The sequence below is a fragment of the Tympanuchus pallidicinctus genome, unplaced genomic scaffold (assembly GCF_026119805.1).
Source record: "Tympanuchus pallidicinctus isolate F22 unplaced genomic scaffold, pur_lepc_1.0 scaffold3, whole genome shotgun sequence".
In the NCBI taxonomy this organism is placed as follows: Eukaryota; Metazoa; Chordata; class Aves; order Galliformes; family Phasianidae; genus Tympanuchus; species Tympanuchus pallidicinctus.
The window spans coordinates 15,517,618-15,542,963 of record NW_026294747.1 but is presented as its reverse complement, the minus strand read 5'-3'; the positions used below and the strand labels follow the sequence as shown (position 1 = coordinate 15,542,963).

At 39.7% G+C, this 25,346-nt stretch overlaps 1 protein-coding gene across 3 annotated transcripts; it reads left to right on the top strand.

Moving 5' to 3' along the window:
- Positions 1–173: 173 nt before the first annotated feature.
- On the top strand, positions 174–20,492 carry KMT5B (lysine methyltransferase 5B). 3 transcript variants are annotated; one of them, XM_052694918.1, is made up of 10 exons: positions 174–497; positions 2,361–2,603; positions 3,411–3,558; positions 12,034–12,199; positions 13,169–13,278; positions 13,907–14,073; positions 14,746–14,765; positions 14,930–15,066; positions 17,433–17,629; positions 18,936–20,492. In XM_052694918.1, the coding sequence occupies exons 2-10, from the start codon at positions 2,444–2,446 to the stop codon at positions 20,402–20,404; spliced, it is 2,574 nt and encodes an 857-aa protein (XP_052550878.1). In that variant the 5' UTR covers positions 174–497; positions 2,361–2,443; the 3' UTR covers positions 20,405–20,492. The 3 variants fall into 3 exon arrangements, with proteins under 3 accessions (XP_052550878.1, XP_052550879.1, XP_052550880.1); XM_052694919.1 differs by having other exon boundaries at positions 2,358–2,603; XM_052694920.1 differs by lacking the exons at positions 174–497; positions 2,361–2,603; positions 3,411–3,558 and adding an exon at positions 8,424–8,438 and having other exon boundaries at positions 12,034–12,134.
- The last annotated feature ends 4,854 nt before the right edge of the window (positions 20,493–25,346 follow it).

Below are 25,346 nucleotides of genomic sequence, written 5' to 3'. Positions count from 1 at the left end.
GACGGAACTCCCGGCTCGGCTGCCCGGCGGAAAGAGGCCTTCAACACAGAAAGAGAAACACGAGAAGGAGGAGAAAGCGGCGGCGGCCACCGCCGGCCCTCACCGCCGCCCCGCGGGGTCCCTGCGAGGGAGCCCGGGGGACTCTTTTTCGCGGGGTCCGGCGGAGGGATCTCTCGGCGGCTCGCTCCATCGCCTCCCCCCTGCACCGCTCGCCCCTCGGCGCCGCCATCTTGGATTTTAATCCGCCATTTTTTTCCTCCCCCCACTCGGAATTATTTTCTACCACTACCTCCGTGCTTTTTTTTTTTTTTTTTTTCTTCCCCCTTCCTCACATTTTTTTTCCCCCTCCTCGGCTTTCTCTTTTCTCTCCTCGCCATCTTTTTTTTTTTTTCTTTTTTTTTTAAATTTCCCTTCTCGCTCCTTTGCCTTGGATGAGCCATTTCTCGCACCCAGCGGACGCTGGGGCAGCACCAGCGGCGGCGCGGAGGCGGCCTAAGGTGAGCGCGGGGGGCACAAAATGGCGGCGGGGCAGAGCCCTCCCCGTCGGGGCCTCCCTCATCGAGGGGCGTCCGTCCCCCTCCCAGCCCCGCGGTGGGGAAGGCCCGGACAGAACGGTAGGCCCTAGGGGGCAGCAGGGAGCCGGGTGGGAGGGAAGGAAGGGAGCGCCCGTAGCCGTCTATAGGCCTGGGGCAGTGTGGCTGTGAGCTGTGCGGAAGGAAAGGATTTGGGAGTGTTGGTCAGTGCTCGGCTGAACGTCAGCCAGCAGTGTGCCCAGGTGGCCAAGAAGGCCAGCAGCATCCTGGCTTGTATCAGCAATAGCGCAGCCAGCAGGAGCAGGGAGCTGATCCTCCCCCTGTACTCAGCTCTGGTGGGGCTGCACCTCCAGTGCTGTGTTCAGTGTTGAGCCCTTCACTACAAGAGGGACATTGAAGGCACAGAGTGTGTCCAGAGAAGGACAGCGAATCTGTGAGGGGTCTGGAACACAGCTCTGATGGGGCATGGCTGATGGAGCTGTGGTGGTTCAGTCTGGAGGAGCTCGGGGGAGACTTTATTGCTCTCTACATCGACCTGAAGAGAGGTAGTGGGGAGGTGGGAGTCAGCCTGTTCTAGTTGGTGACAGTGATAGAATGAGAGGGGATGGCCTCAAGTTGCACCAGGGGAAGTTCGGATTGGATATCAGGAAGCATCTCTGAAACAGTGGTGATGCAGCAGCACAGGCTGCCCGGGAAGATGGTGCAGTCACCGTCCCTGGAGGTGTACAAGGAAAGGGTAGATGTGGCACTGAGGGATGAGGTTGGTGGGTACGGCAAGGGTGGGCAGTGATTGGACTTGGTCATCTTAGAGGTCTTTTCCAACCTCAGTGATGATGGCCCATTGAGCCAGGTGTGTTGTTCTGTTCCTGTCACGTGATCCAGAAGCTGCCTGGGTCTTCCAGGGTCATCACCAAGGGATTTTTAAATATAGCTGCGTACTGTTTCTAAATGAAGATTTAACCTTTTTCCCCCATCCCCATTCAAAAAAATGCTGTTGGTTTTGTGTGGGTTTGGGTGGTTTACTTGATTGTTTTTTTAAATACTTCCTTACTTTTTGGAGGGTGTTTGTGTAACGTCAGTTTTTGCTGTAGAGTTCAAAGCAGGTTGCATGCTACACTTATTAGGAAATACAACCTTAATTGGGTTTATGTGTAAAAATGCTCAGTTTCCTGGAGTCACATATCTACATATATTGATGTATATGCTTGAAGGGAGTTATAGGCAGGAAAGGGAACAACTTTTTATGTGGTCTAGGAGTGGGCAGAACAGGGAGGAATAGCTTTAATCTAAAAGAGAAGAAATTAAATTAGATGTTATGGAAGAAATTCTTTGCTCAGAGGGTGGTGATGCGCTGGCACAGGCTGAGGATGCCCTGTCTCTGGAGGCACTCAAGGCCAGGTTGGATTGGGCCCTAGGCAGCCTGATCTCATGGGGAGGCAGCCCTGCCCATGACAAGGGGTTGGAGCTAATTGATCTTTAGAGATTTCTTCTAACCTAAGCCGTTCTATGATTCTGTGTGTATGTGTGTGTAACTGCGTAATTAGATAGGCCTGCATTTATGTAGACGTTGTCTTTAACCATATATCAGCTTTAGAATTCTGTCTTTGCTTCAAGATGTGTCAGTGAGTTGCAGGGCAGTTCACCTATGAGAGTCTGTTTGCAACAGCTCCTTGTACCAGTGCTAGTGAACTACTTCTCTTTTTTCTTAATGCAAATGCAGATGATCTTTTTACCTTTCTTTTTAAAATGTGAGTGTGTGTTAAAGCTTTGTCTTGGAAACAGATTTCCTTGTAACTTCTAATGATGTGTATGTTTTGTTTCCAGTAGGTATTGGAGCTGAAATTATTCATCCACTTCTCTGAGCCTTTTGAAAAGTGACTAAATGCAACTGGGTCAGGTTGTCTGTGGGCATGAAGTGGTTGGGAGAATCCAAGAACATGGTGGTGAATGGCAGGAGGAGTGGAAGCAGGGCGTCTAACGACCACGTGCAAAATCAAACCAAATTGCAGCACACAGGAAAGGAGAATCCCAGGTCTGGCAAAAATGGAGTTGAGAGAAGATCAAGCAGATGTACGTACATGTTTGTGCAGTTTGGTGTTTGTGCTTCGTCTGTCAGTTTGTGTGCCAGGCTCCTGCTGTGTCTTAATTCACAAAGGAGGTGTGCATGTAACTCTTATCAGAAGTACTGGTCATGTTTGTATTTGCTGGATGTTGCAACTCATTTGGGGAATATGGCTCTCTTCAGTTTAGAAGTTAAGTGATAGTGATAGAAGATACGTTAATCTGAAGCTGGTTGTGTGCAAAATACATGATTGGCACTTACTGAGAACTAGTGCAGTCGGAGCTAGGTAACAGATATGACTCAAGTTACTAGCCCAAATTTTAGTGAATGTGTGTTTGTGTAGAAATAAACCCCATTTTCAGTGAAGTCACATGTATCAGTAGTAGTTTGAAAGCTGTTCTAAGGAACATGGGTGTTTATTTTTGCTATTGACTTGGAGTGAGGAATGAAATAGAAATTTGGAAAAAACTCTTTCAAATTTTAGGACAGTCAGACTTAAATTTTTATGGCTTTGTCACACTCAGAGGCCTTAAAATTTAGAGGCAAGTACAACTGGGTTGTGTTGGGATATGCTTGTATGTGGAGAGAGAAGGAAGCCAAAATACAATATGATAAAAATACATTCTGAAATGCTGTTGTCAGCTACAATAACCAACAAAAGCAAGCTAAAAATGATCTGTGCTTCTGCTTCTTCCTTTGTCATTTATTTATTTATGGCTATCCAAACTTCAGTTGCAGCCTCCCCTCCCCCCTGATGTAGGTGGGTTTCGGAACGTTCCGTAAATGATACCTGGTTTATGCTTTCTTATTTGCAGGTAGTGGTGCTTCAGGATTTGAGGGTCAGAGTCGTTATGTGCCTTCCTCTGGAATGTCTGCCAAGGAACTGTGTGAGAACGATGACCTAGCAACTAGTTTGGTTCTTGATCCTTACTTAGGTTTTCAGACACACAAAATGAATACTAGGTAACTTGTCTTTACTTTTCTAGAAAAGAATTGGTCTTCTGATTGCATCAATTAAGATGATAACTGTGGAATTTCCTGCATGTTTACAGAAGTCTGAAACAGTGATGGTGGGATTCTGCCTTTAGAATGGTGCTGCGTTTGAGGCAGGAACTTAAAGCTCTGTAGCTGTTTGCTTTTGTGACACTATCACAGGTCTTCTCATTATCCTTAACTGTGTGTTTATAGATGCTTTTCTAGCTTAAACAGTTAACTCATCCTCAGTTTTAAACAGCCATTTGAAATAATGTTTCAAAAACAAGAGTTGGTGTTTGGGGAGCATGGTGTATTTCCTATTTATTTTGTTGGCCAGGGATTTTTTTTCTTCTCAACTTCTACGACATCTGGAGACTTCCTCCCTGAGTTCTGATGTTAGTGCCACCTGATACCGGGCTCTTGCAGATCTGTGCTGAAGAAACACTACTCAGATATGTCTGTGTAGATATCAGATAAATTCACGTGCACATTTGGAACCTTCCTACCAGATTTGCACATATTGTTACGCACTTGCCTGAATACTTGGCTTAAATTCAGGGTGGGCTTTTGGTTTAGTTGTTGCATGCCCCTTCCTGTTTGCCAGTTATACCACCATGTGTAAGTGTATTCTGTAAAGGATATGCATTGCTGGCTTACTGGGGAAGCTGTGCATGAATGGTAAGTTTCTAAAGATAAGGAACTGTGTGTGTGTTGTTGTATGAACAAATGGGGGATCTTGGTCTGAGGGGGGTTTCTAGGCCAGGTCATGAGAAAGCAGGCTTCCCAACCCTTGCAACTTAGTGCTGTGGATACTTCAAAAGAAGAACAGTTTACCTGTGTGGCATGGGCAAATAAGCAGAGTGTCAGTTCAGTATTTTGTCTTTGTGTGTCTGTGTGACAAGCTGATGACTGGTATAGCCTTATGGTATGAGTTGCACCTGAAGTTGTAGCAGTGTGTTCCTAATAACTGTAAAGACTTATTCCAGGGAGATCTCTCTTTTCTACAGAGAGTGCAGTGTCCATCTTTAAGAGAAATCCCAGCATTCTTCCTGTTCTCTCCATGCTGTTGATTACAGTAGCATGTTATGCCCAAAACTCTGTCTAGGTGGATATTCAATTGTATCTGCATTTCCAGAAGTCAACTGAGATGAACATATATGTGCTCAAAAGCCCTTGTTGTTTAATGACTGGTGGTGTATGGCTGTTCAGAAACCGCTAATTCTTTTGCATTTGCTAAGGAAATTACGTATCTATCAGTAGCTGGAGAACTTGCTTTCGTAAATGATGTGTTTTCAACGTGTGAAATACTTCTTGAATTACTGATTTGCAACAAAAGACTACACAGAGGCTATCATCATGTGTTTCTTCCTTTCTCAGGCTCGGAGTACAGTTACAGGCAGCCTTCAAGGACAGTAGTTAATAATCTTGGAGCGCTATGGGAAATACTTAGGTGAGGCTTACAACTTCTGCCAGAAGCTTGTCGTCTTGACTCTTTCTTAATGTCTTACTGAGAGTTTCTACCATTACAATGAATCAAAATTAAGCTCTCAGCATAGTTCTTGTTTGTCTATCAGTGTAGTGATGACTTCTGCTTATTACTGTAGTTACTTGGCTGGGACCACCTTCCTTCCATCTAGTGAGATGTAGTGTTTCTAGAACTTTGTAGAGCTGTTGCCCTCATGTAATTCTGAGGGAAAGTTGGGGGGGAAGGATAGAAGTGGATGTTTGTAGACCCAATTCAAAACAAATATATTCAGGTGCCAAATATATACTTGTAGTAACAAACAAAGGTTACAACTTATGTTGAGTATCTTGTGTTTCGCTGTACTGTAGCCATATAAATCTTAGCAACATCGTTAGTGTGATGAGGTGAGATTAAAATAAAATGCCTGGTTATGAAGGCATGGAAGTATTTCCTCATCCCATGTTCCAGTTTGTTTGAAGACACACATGGAAGTGACTGTGGTGGTTTTGCTTGGCTGTTGGTAGTGCACAGAAAGTGTTCTAGCAACCAGCAGCCCAGTGTGAGTTTATGATTGCTTGATGAAGTTGTATTTTATCTTGCTTCTAGGAGCCAAATCTGCATTTTTGTTTGCAGAAGTGTCTTCTATATAAGCACTCTTTGTACTTCATGCCTTTAGTTGAAGAGTTTGTAAACATTGCTTGTTTTTTTCCCATAGTGTATTGATTAGAGATGAAACTTATAATGCTGTAGTTAAACATCTAGATAATTTCTGGAACTTCTATGTTTATATCATCTTTATACTGGAGTAGTGACAAGAACCTGGGTGTGCTTTTTGTGTGGGTGGTTGTTTTTTCTGGAGGCAGTGGCAGGAAGGTGCCACAATTCCTCAGTGTCCATTATCTTGGGAATTGGGCTGGTGGCTTTGTAAGCTGTCATGTCAGTAACATGTCAAAGAGCTGAAAGCGAGGTATCAAAAGGCTTCAGTCAGATCCCCTAGTGAGTTTTTCCACTGTTTCTCTGAAATGTCTTCTTGTTGCCAGGGATTTGATAGCCTGCCTAAAATGTAGCTCTAGAAGTTCTTTAATGGCTTTACTTAAAAGTAACTTTATTTGTTTCATCATCCTGGTTTTCCAAGAGAAAGCAAATTGTTTCCAAAGGTTGTGCCCTTCTGTAACAGGCTTCTGGTCATTTTCCCTAGTTTGGTAGCTCATGTGCATGCAAAATAGAATGTTAGTAGTTAGTCAGAAAAAAACAAAACCACCACCCATGTTTAAGGAAGTACCATCTCACCCAGTGTAGATACTCTCAGAGGTTTTTTCACTTCTTATATGAATCCTTTTTTGTGATAAAGGCTATCCTAGCTGTAAGATTAATGTAGTCTCGTATGCTGTCTATAGAAAGAAAGCCCACTGTTTTGAAAACCAGTTTTTCCAGATTTGAAAGTTGTCAAACACTGGAGGTTGAAGCTGAGGTTTATAAAAAGCCGCAGGGATTCTTGCTCATCTGACTATCTGTTGGTTTTGGATACTTCTCCCTAGGCTGAGTCCTGAAGTTGTCTCAATGACTATTCCACCTTTGACTGTATTGCATACAAATGTGTTAGTATTTAAATTTGAGCCACTCTCCTGATCATATGGTTGCTGTTGCTGATTGCTCTTGGTTCCTGGTTCCCTAAAGCTCAAGCATCATGCTTGGGAATGCCAAGAGCACTTCCAAGTGTCATTTAAATTTCCAGGTAGTACAGGAAGTCAAATTGTAGTCTGTTTTAGGAGAGTTTAGCTGTGTTTCTGAATTCACGTTGCTGCTTTCTGTGAAGCTGCAAGTTGGCACATGGGATGGCTGGTTTTGCCTGAAAGCGAAGCAAGCTTTAAGAATGACAGTTTTCCAGAGCAAACATGAAGTTTTTGGGGATGATATGTTGGAAGCATTTGCTGGCCTTAGAGAAACAGGCAGTCATTCCTGAACTAGACAGGCTGTCAGCCCTGGTCCCATAGCAGCAGTGAAGAAAGAAGGGCAAAGCAGTCCCACTCACTTGCACTTGGAGGTTTGTGCTGAATCTCTTCTCTGCTCCCCTGCTTGTTTAAAGATAGTTATTAAAGGGGTCGTCCTGAGTGAGTGGAGTTTGAATGTGGAAAAAAGCACTCAATATCTGCTGCAGGAAGGTGCGTGGCTGTGTGGTTCAACTTCAGTGCTGTGCTGCACAGATGTTGTGTTACAGGTAGCAATACACTTCTTCATTCTGAAGCTCTTACATTCTTCAGTCACCATTGTGTACTTGCTGCCAAAAGTCATTTTGACTTTCATTTAAAATATATGTTCCCCAAACATCTGATGAATTTAGTGAGGTTATTGAGCTTGCTCCTGCTTCTCCTCCTCTCTTCCCATTCCCAAAGACTGTGTTGGAATTAGCTGTTGTGCTGCTGAATGTTTAGGATTTAAAAACCACCCGAACAAGAAAACCCTGCTCTTATACAGGTTTTCTAGTTGCACTTGTAGCAGTAAAGAAGTGTTGTATGTTTGAAGGATAGAGTGGCTTATGCACAGTAGTCGTGCTGACTGTTAAGTTAAATTTTGCCCTGATGCTCCACACAGTAGGATGAAAGAATGTGCATTCTCCCAGCTGCCTCTGTCCTCAGTACTTTAAAAATGCATTTATTTTTCAGCTGTAGTGAGGATGAGTTTCTGTGGCTGCTAGAATTTTCATTACTTCTATCTAGGTTAGATTTGAGCTTTGCCTGCAGTGGTATGTGTACATCTTTCAGTTCAGGAAACTTAAATAAAGTGAACTACTTTATCATGTAAAAAAAATGCAGTCTTGAGCTTTGGCCTTCAAGGAATATGGGATTTTTGCTGATAATGGCACTGGAAATTAAAGACAAAAATTGATTATTAGGGAACTAGTTTTTCTTAAGGTACTCCTGCAACAGGTTTGAAAAAATGTTAACTAAATATTACTTTTCAACTCTTGCTGTGTGGTCTTGAAATGCTTAAGGGCCTTGCAGTGCTAGTGTTTGTGCTGAATCCCTGCAGTTAGAGGAGTAATTTGCTCTCTTTCCACAGCTAGTAAAGAAAAATAACAAGCACTTTGTCTGGAATTGAAGAGGCCAATGGGATGCTGTGTTTTGACAAAGTCACTCTTTCTGGTTTTTCCCAGTCAGGATGTAAGAATTCAATTGAGTGGTGAAGTCCTTTGGTGCTGTCAGGTGCATGCATTACATGGGCTTTCATACTGAAACTCTTTCAGGATCCATTTCTGTTCAAACTGGCTGCTCTCAGTGGCTGAGCGAGGTACTGTGCTTCCAAACTTACCAGAACCTCTCCTTTAACTTCCTTTATAGGCAAGCATCTCACTGACCTTTGGCTTTATACCTTGGAGTTTCAAGATTCTTTAAGTATTCCTGAGGTAAGAGGAAACAAGAGGGAGAAAGACCTGTGCTTCATCAAGCAGTGTTTTCTTACATCCTGCTTGTTGAGACAGTTTCAGTTTGGCCCTTAATTGGGAGAAGATCATCTTCTGCTGGGAAATTTAAGAAGTTTCCATTCTGCAGCTTGTCAGGAAGAAGGGTGACTAGTCTTTCTCTAAAGACACTGTGATAGCTGAATTTTGCATTAACTTACTTGGAACAGCCAGACTGTTCTGTTCTGTTCTCACTGTGCTCTGTGAGACGTGCTTCCCTGAAGCTGCTTGTAGGATGGCTCAAGGATTCTGTGCCTGTGCTCAGATTCAAATGTGAGAGCATCTTGTTCTTGTGATAGAATCCTACAAAGGTACGATTCATGGGAGTGAACCAGGAGTTTGGATAGACACGAATCTGACTGGAGTTTGCTCTTGAGTTTTGGGACAGGTGTGGCTGGTTTGTTCATTCTGTTTTTCTTCTGCTCTTTCCATCTCTTCATTTCTCTTCTTTGAAGTAAGAATTTTACGGAAATTTAAGAGCCGTGGTTGTTTGGTTTTGCTCAGTGTCTTTTCAGGCTCTCTTCATGCTCTTGGAAAACTATCATGTAGATACGTTGAGCACATCAGTAGACTTTTCATGTCGTGTGAACAAGGAAATTCTGTACTGCTAAAATCATAGACAGTACTGATGATTGCTTCTCATATCTACTTGGTTTTGTGGTAGGGAGTGCTGGGAAAGTCGAATAAGTTTCTATTTCAGAACCCTCTTGGGAGAAGTGAAGCATCTGTATTAAACACAGCAGAGTCTCACATTCTCAAGGAAGATCCAGCTTTCAGGCTTTCTTGGCCTGCTGGCATCCTTTGTCTCAAGTCAGCAGGTACCTGTTGCAGTGCATGTGGTGATGTCCCTGTGAAACATGACAAATCTGGTTGTGGTATTCTGGCTTATCTCAAACTTCATACAGTTTATATACTGCAGTTCATGCCTGCAGTTGAGCTGTGGAAAAACTCACTTGCTCAGGTGCAAAGCATCCTTTTGTTTCATTGAGTTGGGAACCCATGAAGTGTGTGGTGCTGCTGGTTTCCAGTCTGTTTCCACATACGTGTGGATGCTTCCATTGCTTGCTTGGATTCCTTTTTTCTTTGCTCCTTTGCCATGTGAATCATCTCAATAAAATGTGATAAAGGTGCTGCAGGATCCTTGATAGTATTTTTGAACCCTTGGCTTCTAAGTCATGTACTTTGAAATACCTTGTTTCAGATTTCAAATGATTGGTCTGCAGCATGACATTGATCTGATCTGTTACTGTTTCAAGATGTTTTTGATTGGTTTTGTTTTTTTTACCATACTCGAACCATTCTGCAGCCTTCTTTTTGTCTTTTCAAGACTTGTGTATGTAGTGTTTCTACTTGTCTGGAGCAATGTTACATGAGTTGGTGCTAGACTTTTGAAAGGATTCTGGTAGCAGTGTAGAATGCCTGAAAAAAGAACCTGGAAAAACCCCTGCTGATGTAAGCTATGGAGGTAAGCAGGGTTGGTGCCTGTTCCTGAGCTGCCATCAAGTCTGGTCACTTGTAGAGAATGGTGCATTGTGAAAGAAGTGAAATAGGAGAGCCACTTTGAGGCTATAAGATGTTCTTCTAATTACTAAAAAAACAACATAGGGCATTAATTCTTTTTCTTTTTTGGCTTTTCCATCTACCATGCTTCCCTTTTTTTGCTTCTTCCAGGGAGTTAGGATACTGTTGTCTGTGGTTAGCGTAAACTGAACTGCTTCTTGATGTATGACAGTGCCTGTCAGCACGTGCATCTCTCCAGTGCTAACACAGTATTGAATGTGATGGTTTTTCCATCTGTCTTTGTTCCTGCAGATTACTTAGCTTAAAAAAAAAAAAAAATTAAGCACAATAAAGGAAAAGGAGAGAGTAGTCATTCACTTAGCTCTGAAAGAACTGTAATTGCCAAAGCCCAAACTTTAGCAGTAAATGCGACATCTCTTCCTCTTGTGCAGTTTGTAGTTATAGATGTAAGTAAAGTGCTGTCCAGTCACATTTGTGCTTGTGATGATAGGAGTACAATTGGGTCCCTGTTGCAAAAGGTGTTTCTGATTGCCATTACAAGAGTAAGTCCTTTTCTGAAACTAGTCAAATGTAGTTTATCTCATTCTGAATTCCCTTGGTATCTGAGAACGCTCTGTGAGGTTTTGGCAGTCAAATCTGGGGAAGGTTCCCTTTTTCTTTTCAGAATAAGCAGGAGATTTTTCCTGGTTGTATGTCTGACTGATAGGTGAAGAAGACTTGGTGTAACAGAACAAAATGACAGTCGCCTCATCTGTAGCCTGAAGGGATTTTTCTTCTGCAACAAGGCTTGCTGGGCATTTTGCTTTGGGGGGGAAAAGGGATAAGTATGTTTGTATTAGAGAAGAGATTTTCCAATTGGAAAATTCCTGGCACAACATTTATTGCAGTTTGAAGTGGGTAAGTTTTAGAAATGCATCATCTACTTCTTGTTAGAAGTACTGTAGTCTTGTTAGATATTATCCCAGCAGGTAGAATACTTACCTCATGTCTTCTCTGAATTACCTACTGTATTTTCTGTTCTGAAAGCTCACAAGGTTACACTGATCGTTTTTGCAGTATTCAAAAAGATGTGAAGAACTGTAGAGTTACTCTATTGCAGAGACCTTTTTTCAAATGGAAAATTCAGAGAAGGTGCTTATGTGAAAGCATGGAAAGCTGATAACCTGCACTGCCCCTGGAGCTAATGTTCCTTTTCAAAGGTCTTTATTTATTGTATTAGAAGCAAAAATGCAGCATTCTTCTTCCTTGTGAATGAAGTTGTATTCCCTTCACTATTAGCTATTTGTGATTAAACTAAAATTGAGACGTGAACACTTAACATTAATCTGTTAAGGAGCTGATGAGGTTTCCTTCTGCCAGCTTGATTAAGTAATTTATTTCCTATTTTTTGTTTCTGTCATCAAATACAGGCTTTGTTTGGTAAGTAAGATCTGTACAGTAACTCTCTGGTAGAGATCCTGAAACTGGTATACATTTAAGAAGGTCGGGATCTCATGGATTTAGTAAAAAACTGTTAATTTCTTCAGCTACAGAAGCCAGAACTGTGTATAGATCACTTGATACTAGAGTTGCTATAAAGCCTAAAGCATCCAATTTATTTTCTTGATTTTTATTTATTTATTTATTTATGGGTGCACGTAGCAATCATAAATTGATAAAGAAAGTTAGGACAGTGATACTTGCATCATACTCGTTCTTTGGATGCTGTCTTTCAAATAAAAGGTGTTGAAAATAGTGAAACGTTATTCTATATTGGTTGATGTTATCAGCAATGCATTTTATACATAAATTGCCTCATCAGAATGGAGGGTTTTAAAATTACAAGCAGTAAGGTTGAAGCCCTTCATCATTACCTCTGAAAGTGAGGGTCTGTGGTTTACTTGTGTTAACAGTGGGTTTCTTTATGCGAGGAGCAAAGTATTTATCTGGCCAGCAAAAAATCTTGTGTGCTGTGAGTTACTGTGAGGAAGAACTGCAAACGAATAACAGTGGACTGGAATAGCTTTATTCTTTGTTTCAGATTTCGACCTATAAAAGGAAGGCAAGAAGAGCTAAAAGAGGTGATTGAACGTTTTAAGAAAGATGAGCACTTAGAAAAAGCCTTCAAGTCCTTGACGTCAGGTGACTGGGCCCGGCACTATTTTCTTAACAAGAACAAAATGCAGGAAAGGTTGTTCAAAGAACATGTAGGTGTACTTGTAATTAATGTGCTTTTTCAGATGGTTGAAAGGCTAAGAAAATGTAAAAGTTTCATAAGAATGTAGCAGTAGCAAAGTGAAGAAATCCTCTGCAGTTACATATTGCTTGTTTGAATGCTTTTTTTTTTTTAAGATGAACTTCTTGTGTTTGTTAAAACCCAAATAACTTGAAGGAATGTTGGGAAAAAGTGAATTTCCATTGCTATTTATTTCGGAGGCATATAGAAGGAAAAAGACATTTGCTTCTTCTGTTGTTGACTTAAGTTCTAGACAGAAGAGAGAAGCCCTGCTGCTGAGAGACAGAAATTTTGAGGACTTATTTTTATATTGTGTTTTTTATTGTTGGGTTTTTTCCTGTTTGTTTTTATAACTTACAGCTACTGTAAATCAAAGTGTGGATCAAAGAAAAGGAAAAGGGAGAAGCCTTGGTACCTCAAAGCTGAATTGGCTCAATTGTTAATGTGTATAGGAGCTTTATGTGAGAATATTCTTGCTCTTCCTCTACTTTGAGCACCCGAAGATCGTTTTGTATAAGGTTGTTGATGTTGCAAAGAAATTGCAGTACAGTTTAACTTAAAAAAAACCTCTTTCTGGAATTCAGAATGTTGCTTGCATATACAACCAAAAGGAATTTGGCCTTTTCCTATTCTAAAATAGATTTAATCTAGTCGTGTAGAAGAAAGTAGGCAGCAAATCCTGCTTTCCCAAAGCATTTTTAACTAAAGCTGCCAAAAGGAACTGGTTGAAACTGTGATCTGCTCCAGCAATCTCTGAACTCAGCAGCTGGATTTCTCATGGAAATAATATCTCGTTCAGAGCTGGGAAGAATAAAATCTCATTTAAAAAGGCTGTTAGGTCTCCGTGGTTCTTCGAGACCCGAGACAACTTCTTGAAATTGTTTTCCTCACTGCTATTGTTTTGCTTTTAATGGAATGCTGTTATTTTCTTTCATTGCAGGTATTTATTTATTTACGAATGTTTGCAACTGACAGTGGGTTTGAGATACTGCCTTGTAACCGGTATTCTTCTGAGCAGAACGGAGCCAAAATAGTTGCAACAAAAGAGTGGTAAGTAGTGCAGCTTACTGTTAGGTTGTTTCTACCAATTATTTTGATTGAGTTAATAAAGAAAAGTGTAGCGTGATTTAGAATTAAAATTGTAATGAGGGAATTGGAATGGAAGTTTTGCTTTTAAGTGCGTTGAAAAGTTTTGTGTTGAAACTTCTAATGCTGAAAGTCTTGAAGGACCTTCTGAAAGGAGAAGGCACGCTTCAAAACCCTGTCAATAGCCAGAAAATTACTCAAACACAGCATTGATAAGAGTGCTGTGCAGTTTCTGTAAAAGAATTTTGCACTTGAAAGGTTTGGCTCAAGGGAATAAGCACGAAGGAATAAGCAAGAAGGAATAAGCAAGAGCGTCGTTTTAACAGCTGTAGAAGCTGAAGTAATCAAAACTCTTGCGGCTACTTGCTTGCATCCTCAGGAGACTGCAGAAACAGTGATGGTAATGCCTGTCAGACTTCATGTAATTGATTCTGTGTAGTGGCATAATAACATTTAGTTCATGTAGGAGGAAAAGTCTACCTAGCCTAATTGTTGTCATCTTGTGCTTTTGTGAAAAAATGCCATGCTGTTATACTTTATGGGCTTTTTTTAAATGTGCGTATGCTTATTTTTACTGTTCTTTACACTAAAGGAAACGGAATGATAAAATAGAACTACTTGTTGGCTGTATTGCTGAACTATCAGAAATGGAAGAAAACATGCTGCTGAGACATGGGGAAAATGATTTCAGTGTAATGTATTCCACAAGGAAAAACTGTGCACAGCTGTGGCTTGGTCCTGCTGCGTTTATCAATCATGGTGAGTAAGAAGTATTGAATCTGTTAAATGGCACAAGCAGTTCTGTTCAGAAACAACATAAGTGAGCTGGATCACAACAGGGCATCAGAGAAACCAGAACCGAGCGTACTGGTTACTAGTGTAACATAGAACTCTACTTGGGAGCTTCCCAGGCCAGAGCTGACTGGCTGTGAACTGAGAAATCTCAGAAGAGGCTCTGGAAAGTGATGCCACCTTCTTTCACAGAGACCTTGAAGCTGGCAGTTGAGTTAGTGGAGCACGTTGTCCTATTCTGAATTGTTAATGTAGCAAAGTTTCTGAATGTGGTCAGCAATAATGTATTAGCTGAACTCCTTGTGCTTCTTTTAAATGCTTGCACAGAAGCTTCACTGCTTCTGTTGCATTTGTACTCTGAAGGAAGAGCAGGTAGGATTTAAGATAAATCCTGTTACCTTGAAGAGGAGGGAATTTGAAAAATTGTGGTAGAGTAAGGAAGAGTTCAGAAACCAAACTGTATCAAAGAGGTTATCTCCTGATACACAGCTTTATGCAGTAGTGCTACAACTCCCAGGATTTAGTTGAGATGCTAGTGTTATTGAAGTCAGAGTGAATCCTTACTTTAGACATCTACAACTATTCATGTTTCAGGTCTTATCAACAGTTAATTGACTTTATCTTTTGGACCTTTTTCAGATTGCAGACCTAACTGTAAGGTAAGCATGAAATTAAAAATAAAGCCCCCTGCTTTTTTTTTTTTTTCTTTGTCCCTGCACCTTTTCCTACCCAGCTGTTTTGCTTCTTGTTTTCTTATTTACTGTTCAACCTTAATGACTTGCCTTTCTTTCCCTCCCCCTGCACTTCCTGTCCTTTTCTCAAGTTTGTGTCAACTGGCAGAGATACAGCATGTGTGAAAGCTCTGAGAGATATTGAGCCTGGAGAAGAAATCTCTTGTTATTATGGAGATGGCTTTTTTGGAGAAAATAATGAATACTGCGAATGTTACACCTGTGAAAGGTATGCAATGATGTGAATAAGGCTTTCCAATGAAATTGGGCATATTCATAACGTATTCTGTGAAACTAGTGACACTTGGTTATGAGTGCACAATTCTTCAACTCGTTATTATTGCTTCTTAATTCATCATAATGATTTTTTTTCAAATTATTACTAAATAGTCACGTTAGCTAAGAACTCCTGTTTTCTGTTCTGTTTTTTTTTCTTTTTTTTTCTGGAAATAGCCAAAATAACAAAAAGCAATCTAAAATCTTTGAAATAACCTTTTCTGAATAAGGTAGAATTGAAAGGAAAAGTAGTTGCAGATCTTATGAGCCCATTAGCAACCGGATCCTGACTGCAGCTCTTAGAGCAAAGTAGGTTTCATTAGTCTTTTCTTTGTTGATCTAAATGAAGTTCTGATGAAAACGATCTAAATAGTTTTCACGTTATCTCATCAGAACCTGTAGGGTTTAAGTACTAAATGTCTGCTGGTTAGGGCGGTGTTTTCTTGTATCTATTTGTTGCACCATAGCAGCAAGCTTACTTGTTTTCCATCTCGTCTGAACCTAACTGAACAAAATCAGTCAAAGGAATTTCACAGTTGTTTCTTCTGATTTCTGCTTGCTGTGAGTGTGAAGGTTTGATGCACACTTATGTAAATAAGTTTCATAACCTAACCTTCATTTTTACTATGTAGTTTGGTTGCTAACAGTTCTTGTGCTTCAAGGGGAAAACCTGCTGGTGTGGCCTCAAAGATCATTTGATGTTGGTAGGTCATTCCAAGCAAGGGCTGCAGCCTCAGACATTTGTCTGTAGACCTTCTAGGTGAAGTGTACTTCAGCCCTGGGAGCTGTGATGTATTGAGTAGATGAACATCACTATCACTTTTGCCTTCCAACGTTGAGGGCCGTTTCTTTTTGCTCAAGTTTTTCAATGTAATATCAATATATACGTTGGGTTTCAAGACAGACCAACTCCGTATATCAGAATACTTTCAGAAACATGTCGTCTTTGGATTTAAAGTACATAAAAATTGTGTATTTTAAAGCTAACACTTGTCTAATTCTTGCTTTGGGAGTCTATTTCTCAGTCACAAGGTTATGTTACAAAAATTAGAGGAGAAATTTGAATTTAGGGGAACTGAGAAAGGGAAAATGAGTCCTTACATATGCTTAGAAGCCAACCTAATAAGTAACTGTTATGAAAAAGGAGATGCATAAAAAAATCAGCCATGTTTGTATGCCACAAGAAATAATTCTTAAGAGATCTAATTTCAACTATTCTGTAAAGGTTGTAATTTTGTAATGTTAAAATGCTATGCTTCTGGGAGTCTGAGGGATATGTTTTGGAGCTGAGGGAAGGTTAGCACTGAAAAAATACTTTCAAATCTCCAAGAAAATCAGCATGAAGAAAATGTGCATACATGCATTTACGCCGTTAGGTAAGCGCGCAGTTCGTGTCTGACTGAAATAACCAAGCACCAAAGGCATGGCAGAAGGCTGTTGTTGTTATTTATGGCACTGTTGTTCTGATCTCAAGCAACTGCCACTTGTGCTGATTTCAGCCTGGTGTCTTATTTTAACTGCCTGTAATTTGCAGAGTTCAAAATAATGCCAAGAGTGTTCAGTATAGTATTATATCTGTATAGTAATAATAGTTAACTTTGTGGAGATTGAGATCCTCTCCAGTCTTTGATGTGCTTTTGGTTACATTTTGTGGATTTTCTTCCAGTGCACTGTGCTGGAAACCAAACTGAAGTTGTCTCCAATGTTTCTGCAGAATGCAAGCCTGCAGGATGATTAGGAATACTGATGAATGTGGGTAGTAGAGGTTCAAGTGCAGGTGTAGAAATTCTTAATCTCTTGTTTTCTGTGATGAAATTTTCAAGTTTTCTTATTTATCATGGAAATTGGACAGCTATGTAGTTCATCTTTCAGCTCTAAAGGAAAACAAATACGTGGTCATTGTAGTCCATTTTATGTGCTCTCAAAACACTTTCTAACGCAGTAACTGGGGCTGACTTCTTTTTAATTAAGCTGCTGTGAATAGGAAAAATATGTACTGTTACTTTGATTTCAAGTAGTATATTTCAAGTAGTTTGTATAACTTCATTATGAAAAGAGAATAAAGCAGATGTAAAGCAAGAGAAAACCTACTTATGTATTTTTTTCTTCTCGCAAGAAATTAGTGGAAGATGTTTTAAAAAGAAAAAAAAAAGCCATCTTAGTGCAATTATGCCCGTATTATCTGATTAAAACAGCCTGTGATTGCTAATAAATTCCAAGGTTGTTGGTACTATTTATCTGTGTGTTGCTATGATTCAGACTAACATGCATGTAAAAACTTAGGACTTTGTTTCATATTTGTCGTATTTGCCTTTGTAGGCGCGGAACTGGTGCTTTTAAATCAAGAGTGGGATTGCCAGCCCCTACTCCTGTGATTAATAGTAAATATGGACTGAGAGAAACAGATAAACGATTGAACAGGCTCAAAAAGCTGGGTGACAGCAGCAAAAACTCAGACAGCCAGTCCGTCAGCTCTAACACTGATGCAGATACCACTCAGGAAAAAGCTAATGCAAGTAAGCAAGTGTGGGACTTACAGTCTTATAAAACATGAACTTTCACTGTGATGGAATTGCTTCTTGTATTTGAGAAGCATCTCAAATGCTGGTCTTCAGAACTGTAATTAAGGAAACTGAAGATAATTTATATAGCAAACTAACTGTTTTCTTTAAGCCTTTCTATAAGAAGTAGTATATTCTTGTTTTGTTTCTATGTTCTTGGTTTCTTTCCTTCTCTTGTGTATACTTACAGCTAATAATTGGTGTCGTATTTCTAAATTTGTCAGTTAAAGAGCTTGTTGATTAGGTACATATATGAAAAGTATGGTAAATAATCACATGCAGTAGTATGGCTTATGAAAGAAAACTCAGTTTGAGGAGTCTCCATTCTGGAGGAAAACAATTCTTACAGAAATACTTCTAGAGATTATTGAACGAATAGTCACCACCTTTAGAGATGCTTTAAACTGGGCAGCTATTCCCCCTCAGCATCCAGGACTGATAGTTCAGATACCTATTCTGAAATGAACATGCACAGTTAACAATTTCAGAAGAGATTGGAAGGGATTTTTGTTTGTCGTGCTCTTGAGAGGCTTCTCTTCATGGAGTAGTGAGTACTATTTTTCTTCTTTTTTCCCCTCACATATATATATTTATAGGCAAGATACAAATATTTTCAAGTTTGACTTAACTGAGTCTTTGAATATTTTGGCTCCATCTGTCTCTTATTTGATGTTGCAAATTAAAAAGCAAACTAGTAACAAGGACTTATATTTATTTATTTTTTTTAGTTGTATGAACTCTGATTACAAAGCTTTGTAGTTGCAGCTTTGCTTGGGCAGGCAGAACTCTGCTGTCACCTTAAATGACAGTGGACAGGCAACTGGAAAATTGAAAATGAAACCATTACTGTAGTTAAGGGTTTTTTGTTTCTTTTTTTCTTTTTTTTTGTGGCCCTTGGTAGAAATAAATCTTGGTTAAAACAAGAGCTTGCTGATCCTCGGTATTTTGCTGGAGTAATTCTCAGTATCTACTGAGGATAACGTGGGATCAATCTGAAAAATTCAATGGGAGAAGTAGCTTTGGGGGGACAGACACCATACTTGATATAGTGGAGATGATGAGGGAATTTAGATAAACTGGGATATTTCTCACAGTCCTTTCACATCTGAATAGGAAATAAACCAGCCAGTTTCCTTATTGCATAATGTCTAGCTTGTCTAGGTTTTAATTAAAAGTATAAAATGAAACAACTACAGAATTTGGGGAGTGGAAACATCAGGTTATGTCAGCATCATGAGCACTTTTTTTTGTTCTTTTGCAGCTAACAGAAAATCTTCAATTGGAGTGAAAAAGAATGGCAAAAATAGAACATTAACGAGACAGTCTATATCAAGAATTCCAGCATCATCAAACTCTACCTCATCTAAACTAACTCATATAAATAATTCCAGGGTACCAAAGAGACTGAAAAAGCCTGCAAAGCCTTTACTTTCAAAGATGAAGCAGAGAAATCAGTGCAAAAGGCCAGAGCAAAAGAATGCTTCTAAAAAGCTCGAAATGGGAAATTTAGTTCTCAAAGAGCCTAAAGTAGTTTTGTACAAAAGCTTGCCCATCAAAAAGGATAAAGAATTAGAGGGACCAGTCAAAGTTGCAGTCTCTAGTGGATGCTTAACAAGGCACGCGGCAAGAGAGTATAAACTGAATTCTGTGAAAGGTGCTCACGAGCATGGTGACATACCACCGTGCACATACATAACACGGAGGTCAGTGAGAACACGGATGAGTTTGAAGGAGACCTCTGACATAAAGCTTGAACCAAATACTTTGGATAGCTATAAGAATAACTTGGCGAGAACACGATCGGACGTTTTAGAGCAGCAGTCTCGTGCAACGGATGAAAGCAACCTGGCTCATGGGACGTCACACAAAGGGGAGGCCAGGTGTCAGAAAAATGACGCGGGCACGTCAAAAAAGAAGTCTCGACAAGGAAAACTAGTGAAACCACCTGCAAAATTAGATGAAACGGATAATACGCACAATACACCTGTGAAAGATGAAGTACCAGACTTGATCAGCTCTCACTCAGAGAGCGGAGAGAGGAATAACGTGGTAGATATACCTGTTAGCTATCAAGACTGTATCTCTGGATCTGGTAGCTGTTCTGTTGTAACATCTGACAGTTTCAAAGCAAAGGACGGCTTCAGAACTGCAAAAACTAAAAAGAAAAGACGAATCACGAGGTATGATGCACAATTAATCCTTGAAAATAGCTCTGGGATCCCTAAACTGACTCTTCGTAGGCGCCATGATAGCAGTAGCAAGGCAAATGACCAAGAATCTGATGGAATGAATTCTTCAAAAATAAGCATCAAATTAAGTAAAGACCATGAAAAGGATAATAATTTATATGTAGCAAAGCTAAATAATGGGTTTAACTCAGGATCAGGCAATAGTTCAACAAAACTAAAAATACAGTTAAAACGAGAGGAAGAAAATAGAGGGACGTACCCTGAGGACCTTCATGAGAATGGTGTGTGTTGTAGTGAAACTCTCTCCCTTTTGGAGTCAAGAATGGAAGTAGATGATTATGCTCAGTATGAGGAGGAAACGGCAGATGAATCTTCATCAGAAGAGGATGATGAAGAGGAAGATGACTATGATGATGAATTTGATGACTTTATTCCTCTTCCTCCAGCAAAGAGATTAAGGCTCATTGTTGGCAAGGATTCAATAGATATTGATATTTCTTCCAGGAGGAGGGAAGATCAGTCTTTAAGGCTCAATGCATAAGCTTATAGGTCTTAAACTGACCTGGATGTCATTTTTTAAAAAACAAACATTAAAAAAAAATTAAAAAAAAAAAAAAAGCAACAACAAATTCCATTTGATTATTCCTCAGCTGAAGAACTTTCTGAAAAACTTAGTGGCAGCACTTCTTTATTGTTTGTTCACCTATCAACATAATATTGTAGAAAGTGTACAGCATACTGACTCTTCTTAAGTCTGATTTGTGCAGATTTTTATTGTACTTTTTAATAGCCTTCTTATGTGCAATTCTGAGGTAGAGGTAATGCTCTGTTGTAAAATAAAGGCTCAAGCAAAGTTATGAAGTTGCATCAAATCTTTCCATGCAGGACAATGAGAATACAGTGTGGCTACACAATTATTTTTGATCTGTAAGAGTGCTAGTTTGCTCTTACAGTATTTGACTAAACAATGAAATAAAAATTAAAAAAAAATCATAGTAGCAGCATATTTAAGGTTTTCTAGTCTATGTTAATATCACCAGCAATGAACTACAGCTTTTCGATTTATTTGCTAGATGTTTTCTTTTTCCCTTGGAGTTTGTCAGTTTTAACACTGTATGCTGTCCCAGATGTACTGTTTGTGGCCTTTGTTATAGTAGCAAACCGTTGGTTGGAAGTCAAATTGATTTCTTTAAAAAAAAAAAGAAAAAAAAAAGAAAAGAAAAAAAAAAGAAAAGAAAGTTTAAAAAAAAAATAATAAAATTAAAAGGTGTTGACAATTTGCTGACTTTTTAGTACATTATATGTACAAGGGTAGCAGTATGCAGAATAAAAGTTTGGATATGGTGTATTTATTGCTTGTTATGTAAATTAAACACCTTGTATTTAACACTTTTCAATACTTTTAGATAAAATTGTTCTTTGCAAGAATGATTGGTGCTTATTTTTTCAAGAATTTGCTGTGAAATAATGTGACTACAACGGGCAACATTTATCCAATGAACTGCAGCTATCCTCAATTGGTTCTTCATATTTTTCTGTTGCACTTGTAAAATGCTACAAGGAATTTAAAGAAAATCTATTCACTTTAACTTATGATAGTTTTATGAAATTAAAAACAACTAAGTCACAGCTTTTGTTCTGTGGTAACCTATAAAATGTTTGTCTTTTAAGAACCGGTTGTAAAAGACTGAAAAAAAATATGTATATGTTGTAAATATTTGTGTGTTGTGCGAAATTTTGTCATAAGAAATTGAGATAACTTGCCAGAAGGGTTTTTAAGTTTAGAAATACATCCATGCCAATAAAATAGGAAATTGTAAACCTAGTTTTAAACTCTGCATTAGTTGGAGTTCTTTGCTCATATGTAGTTCACTTGATACTTCAGAATCTACTTTGTAACAATGAAGAGCATCAGGGCAGCGTTTGACTTTTTTTAATTCCAATAACATTAGGAAAACCTACTGCTTCTGGGCACAATTAATGTGTATGTATAAAGCAGCTAATTTATATGGCACTTCTTTGAAACAGGGCTAAAATTTTCACCTTTTGTAGTTGTCATAACTGTACAGCAGTTTGGTCTGTGTGGTCTTTGTTTCTATTCAGCCGTGGTTTTAATACTCAGAATTCTTGTATCGAAGGATGTAGAAACAGGCGTCTCACCAAAAAGCACGTTGTTGTGTCAGCTCAATCTGCTGTAGTTTGCATACTGTTGTCATGTTAGGTCCAGTGCTCTGTGCCCAGAAGAGGAAGGACTTGAGTTTCTTGACAGTTCTCTTATCCAGGTTTGAAAGCATTGAACGTCGGTGGTAACATGTGGGTAGTTTGCATGAGTTGATCCTAATGATCTGGCCATCTCTGGTTTCTGTGGAAAAGAATTACTTTTCTTTTCTTGCAAGTGAATCCTTCCAAATGCATTTTGCTAATTTGTCAGGCTGCAAATCATATGGTAGAACCGTTTCATCTTGTTTACTTTATGTATTTTTAGCTTAGAATTAAGTGTAGAATTAAACACAATACTTGCAACTTCATTTTTAAAATGTCCGTTCTTTGTTAAAGGCAGTTTGTCTCTCATGTATAGAGTACATTTAAAAAAAAAAAAGCCTATGTGTAATGCACAGTCTTTTTTGGCAAACATGGGTTTTTAGGTCACAGAACACCTGAATGCAAAAAGACTTCGGTAAGTATGCTGATATTTTTGAGCACTGAGCCAGGTCTTAATGGAACTTGTAGGTTTTTTTTGTAGGTAGCTTTTTAGGTATCAGGAAGTTTGGGTTGATCTTGTTCATGAACAGACTTCTTGTACTGGAGAATTTAGAACTACGTTTAGTCGTTTGCAGGTAGACAAGTCTGTAGATGGATCGAGCTGAGGATTCTTGGCGTTAGAAACGTCTTGAAAATAAGAAGGTGCATTCCCCCAAGGTAGGGTAGGTGGGGCTTGTATAACCACAGTCCTTTCTGTGCTTCTCTTGCCGTGAGAACAGACTTGTTTTTCATCATGTGTATACGAATTGGCATACAGTGGTTTTTCCCTACCACTAAGGTGAGGGAAATGGTGAATGCTTGTGTCACGTGTATGAAAAGTTAGCAAGGTGAGCATGTTCCTTCCCTTCCTATTCAGGTCTCACGGCACTGTAAAGTTAGTGATATAACTTCTGGGAACCCTGTTCTAGCTTCTTTAATTTCCCAGGAGGGTGGTGAGGAAACATGCATCAGCTGGATAGGTTTACAGTGACCACCATAACTTTGGGTGGCCAGGGCAAAGTTTTAACAGGATGAAGAATTGGAGAAGGCATGTTAGAAATGGGCTGTGTCAGCTAGCTGTGTTTCTGACACATGGAATAGCTGGGGAGGCTAAAGAAGAAACATTACAGCCACTGCTGAAACAGCAGGGTGGCTGCTGATGATGCAGGTGCTGCACACCAAGGCCCATATAGCTGAGAAGAGGTTTAGCAAGAGCTTAGACTACTCATAGTAACAAGTATAACTGCTAGCTGGCTCACATCCTACAACCCTGGGGAGTCAACAGGGTAGAAGACAAAGATAAGATGAAAGCGAATGATGTTCTTCACGTAACAGGTTTAGGGAGCTACAGTGTTCTTAAAGGTTTTTGTTTGTTTGTTTTAATGTGGAAGTTAAAAATGCAATGGCTTATTGCACAGTGCAATCATTGCAAAATACAGTGCAGGCAGTTTGATCCAACTGAGTAGTGTTCATGTCAGTCCTAAGGAGACAGAACAGATGATTACTCTGCCTTGCATAGGGCAAGCTAACCTTCCCTGATGGGTGTTGTTTCTGTACCTACTTCAAATGCTCAGGTATTAGTTTGCACAAAGATTACCATCATGCAGTATTACTCTGCTTTTCACAGTGCACTGGCTTTCTTCAGTAATACTGCCTGATGCGATGTGTTAAATGCACCTGCAGAGCTCCCCAGAATGTGTATGCAGATTTGCTTTTAGCTGCTGCTGCTTCTTGTTCTCAGTTTGCTTCTGTTCCCCGCATTTATATCATCTATTGCTCCTTTTAAAATGAGAAGGTGAAGGTTTGGGAACTCTGGAATAAGACTTGCTGAAAACGAAAAGTCAAATTACTTACGTGTGCACTGTATCCACTACTATTATGTGTTTTCTTACATCCTTTTCCCAGGAAACACTCCTGTTTGAGCTGACTCATTAAAAAAAAAACTGGTAGCCTTGCATGCTCTGTTGCACCCTACCGACCTTTTGTTTTCACAAGTTAACAAGGTTATGTTGTCTATCTCCAGTACTGTTCCATAGCAGTAACATTAGGTATGGAATTGCTCTGTATTGCCTATTGCAGCTGCTGCTTGTTCTCCACAATGTCACATCAGTTCTAGCTTTAATACCTTGTTTACAATAATCCCATTAATGGTCTTACTGTTGCAGGGCATGGGTGATTGTTTCAATGCTATTCCTTCTCTCCACAGGCAAAGGAAGTCCACAGCTTCTCCCCTGGACTAGGCAGCTACATGTGATTTAACTTGTGTAATCTGGGACTCATCCGTATGGGAAATTTCCTGTCACAGAAACAGTGGTGATGCTGGAGAACTGCTTGTAGGTACAGGTATGTCAGCTCTGGAGCAGAATGGGGCCAACTAGACAGTGTTGCTCTGGAAACTGTTTTGACATAAGAGGCAAAAGACTCATGGTTTTGTAGTGAGTTCCAGCCAAATGTGGAGCTACCAGTCGGTCCAACAAAGCATAGATTTTTCCACTGATGCTTTATGATGCATATCAGAAGTCAATTGTCTTCCGTAATTAGATTTATAGTTATTCTGCTCCAATTATTGTGTTGGCTGCAACATTTTGCAACAGACTTTTGCTCTCTACCGGTTCACAACCTATAATTGTGTTGTGTAGAATACGATTTTATTTGTAATTTTAGGAATCTTGCATACACAGCAGTAGTACAGGACTGCTGGGTAATTCGTGCTCGTTGTTATCGCAGTCTCTTGGATAATACTGGATGCTGAGGCAGAAAGATGTCTTTCCAGCTGCAGGGGCTGAGTCCTTTCCTGTGCAAGAATTCAAGTGCAAAGGCTGCCCAAAATGTTGTAGCCCCAAAGATGAGTCACAGCCTATCCAGTCAGCATCTAGGAGGTGCCAAATTGCTCATGTTTAAGTAGTGAACAGCAATTGCCAACTTTGGAATTGACATCAAGCCTTGAGATCCAACTTGAGGGTTTTGATCTCATAGCACACATCCTCAGAGGGGAATGTGCTATGACTTCAGTCTTAATGGTATGATGGGGTTTACAATTAATTTTAGAAATCAGGCTTAGCCTTTTAATTACTTAAGTGTTTCAGAAAGTTTCCTTGCAAAATGGCATAGTAAAATACTGTAGAGTGTAGCTACTTCAGATCTGCAGTGAAATCCAGAAGCCAAGCAACTCATACTCCATTTAAATATGAGACTGATTATAGTTTCTGAGGTCATGTTAATTGTTCCTGAAAAATCAGGGT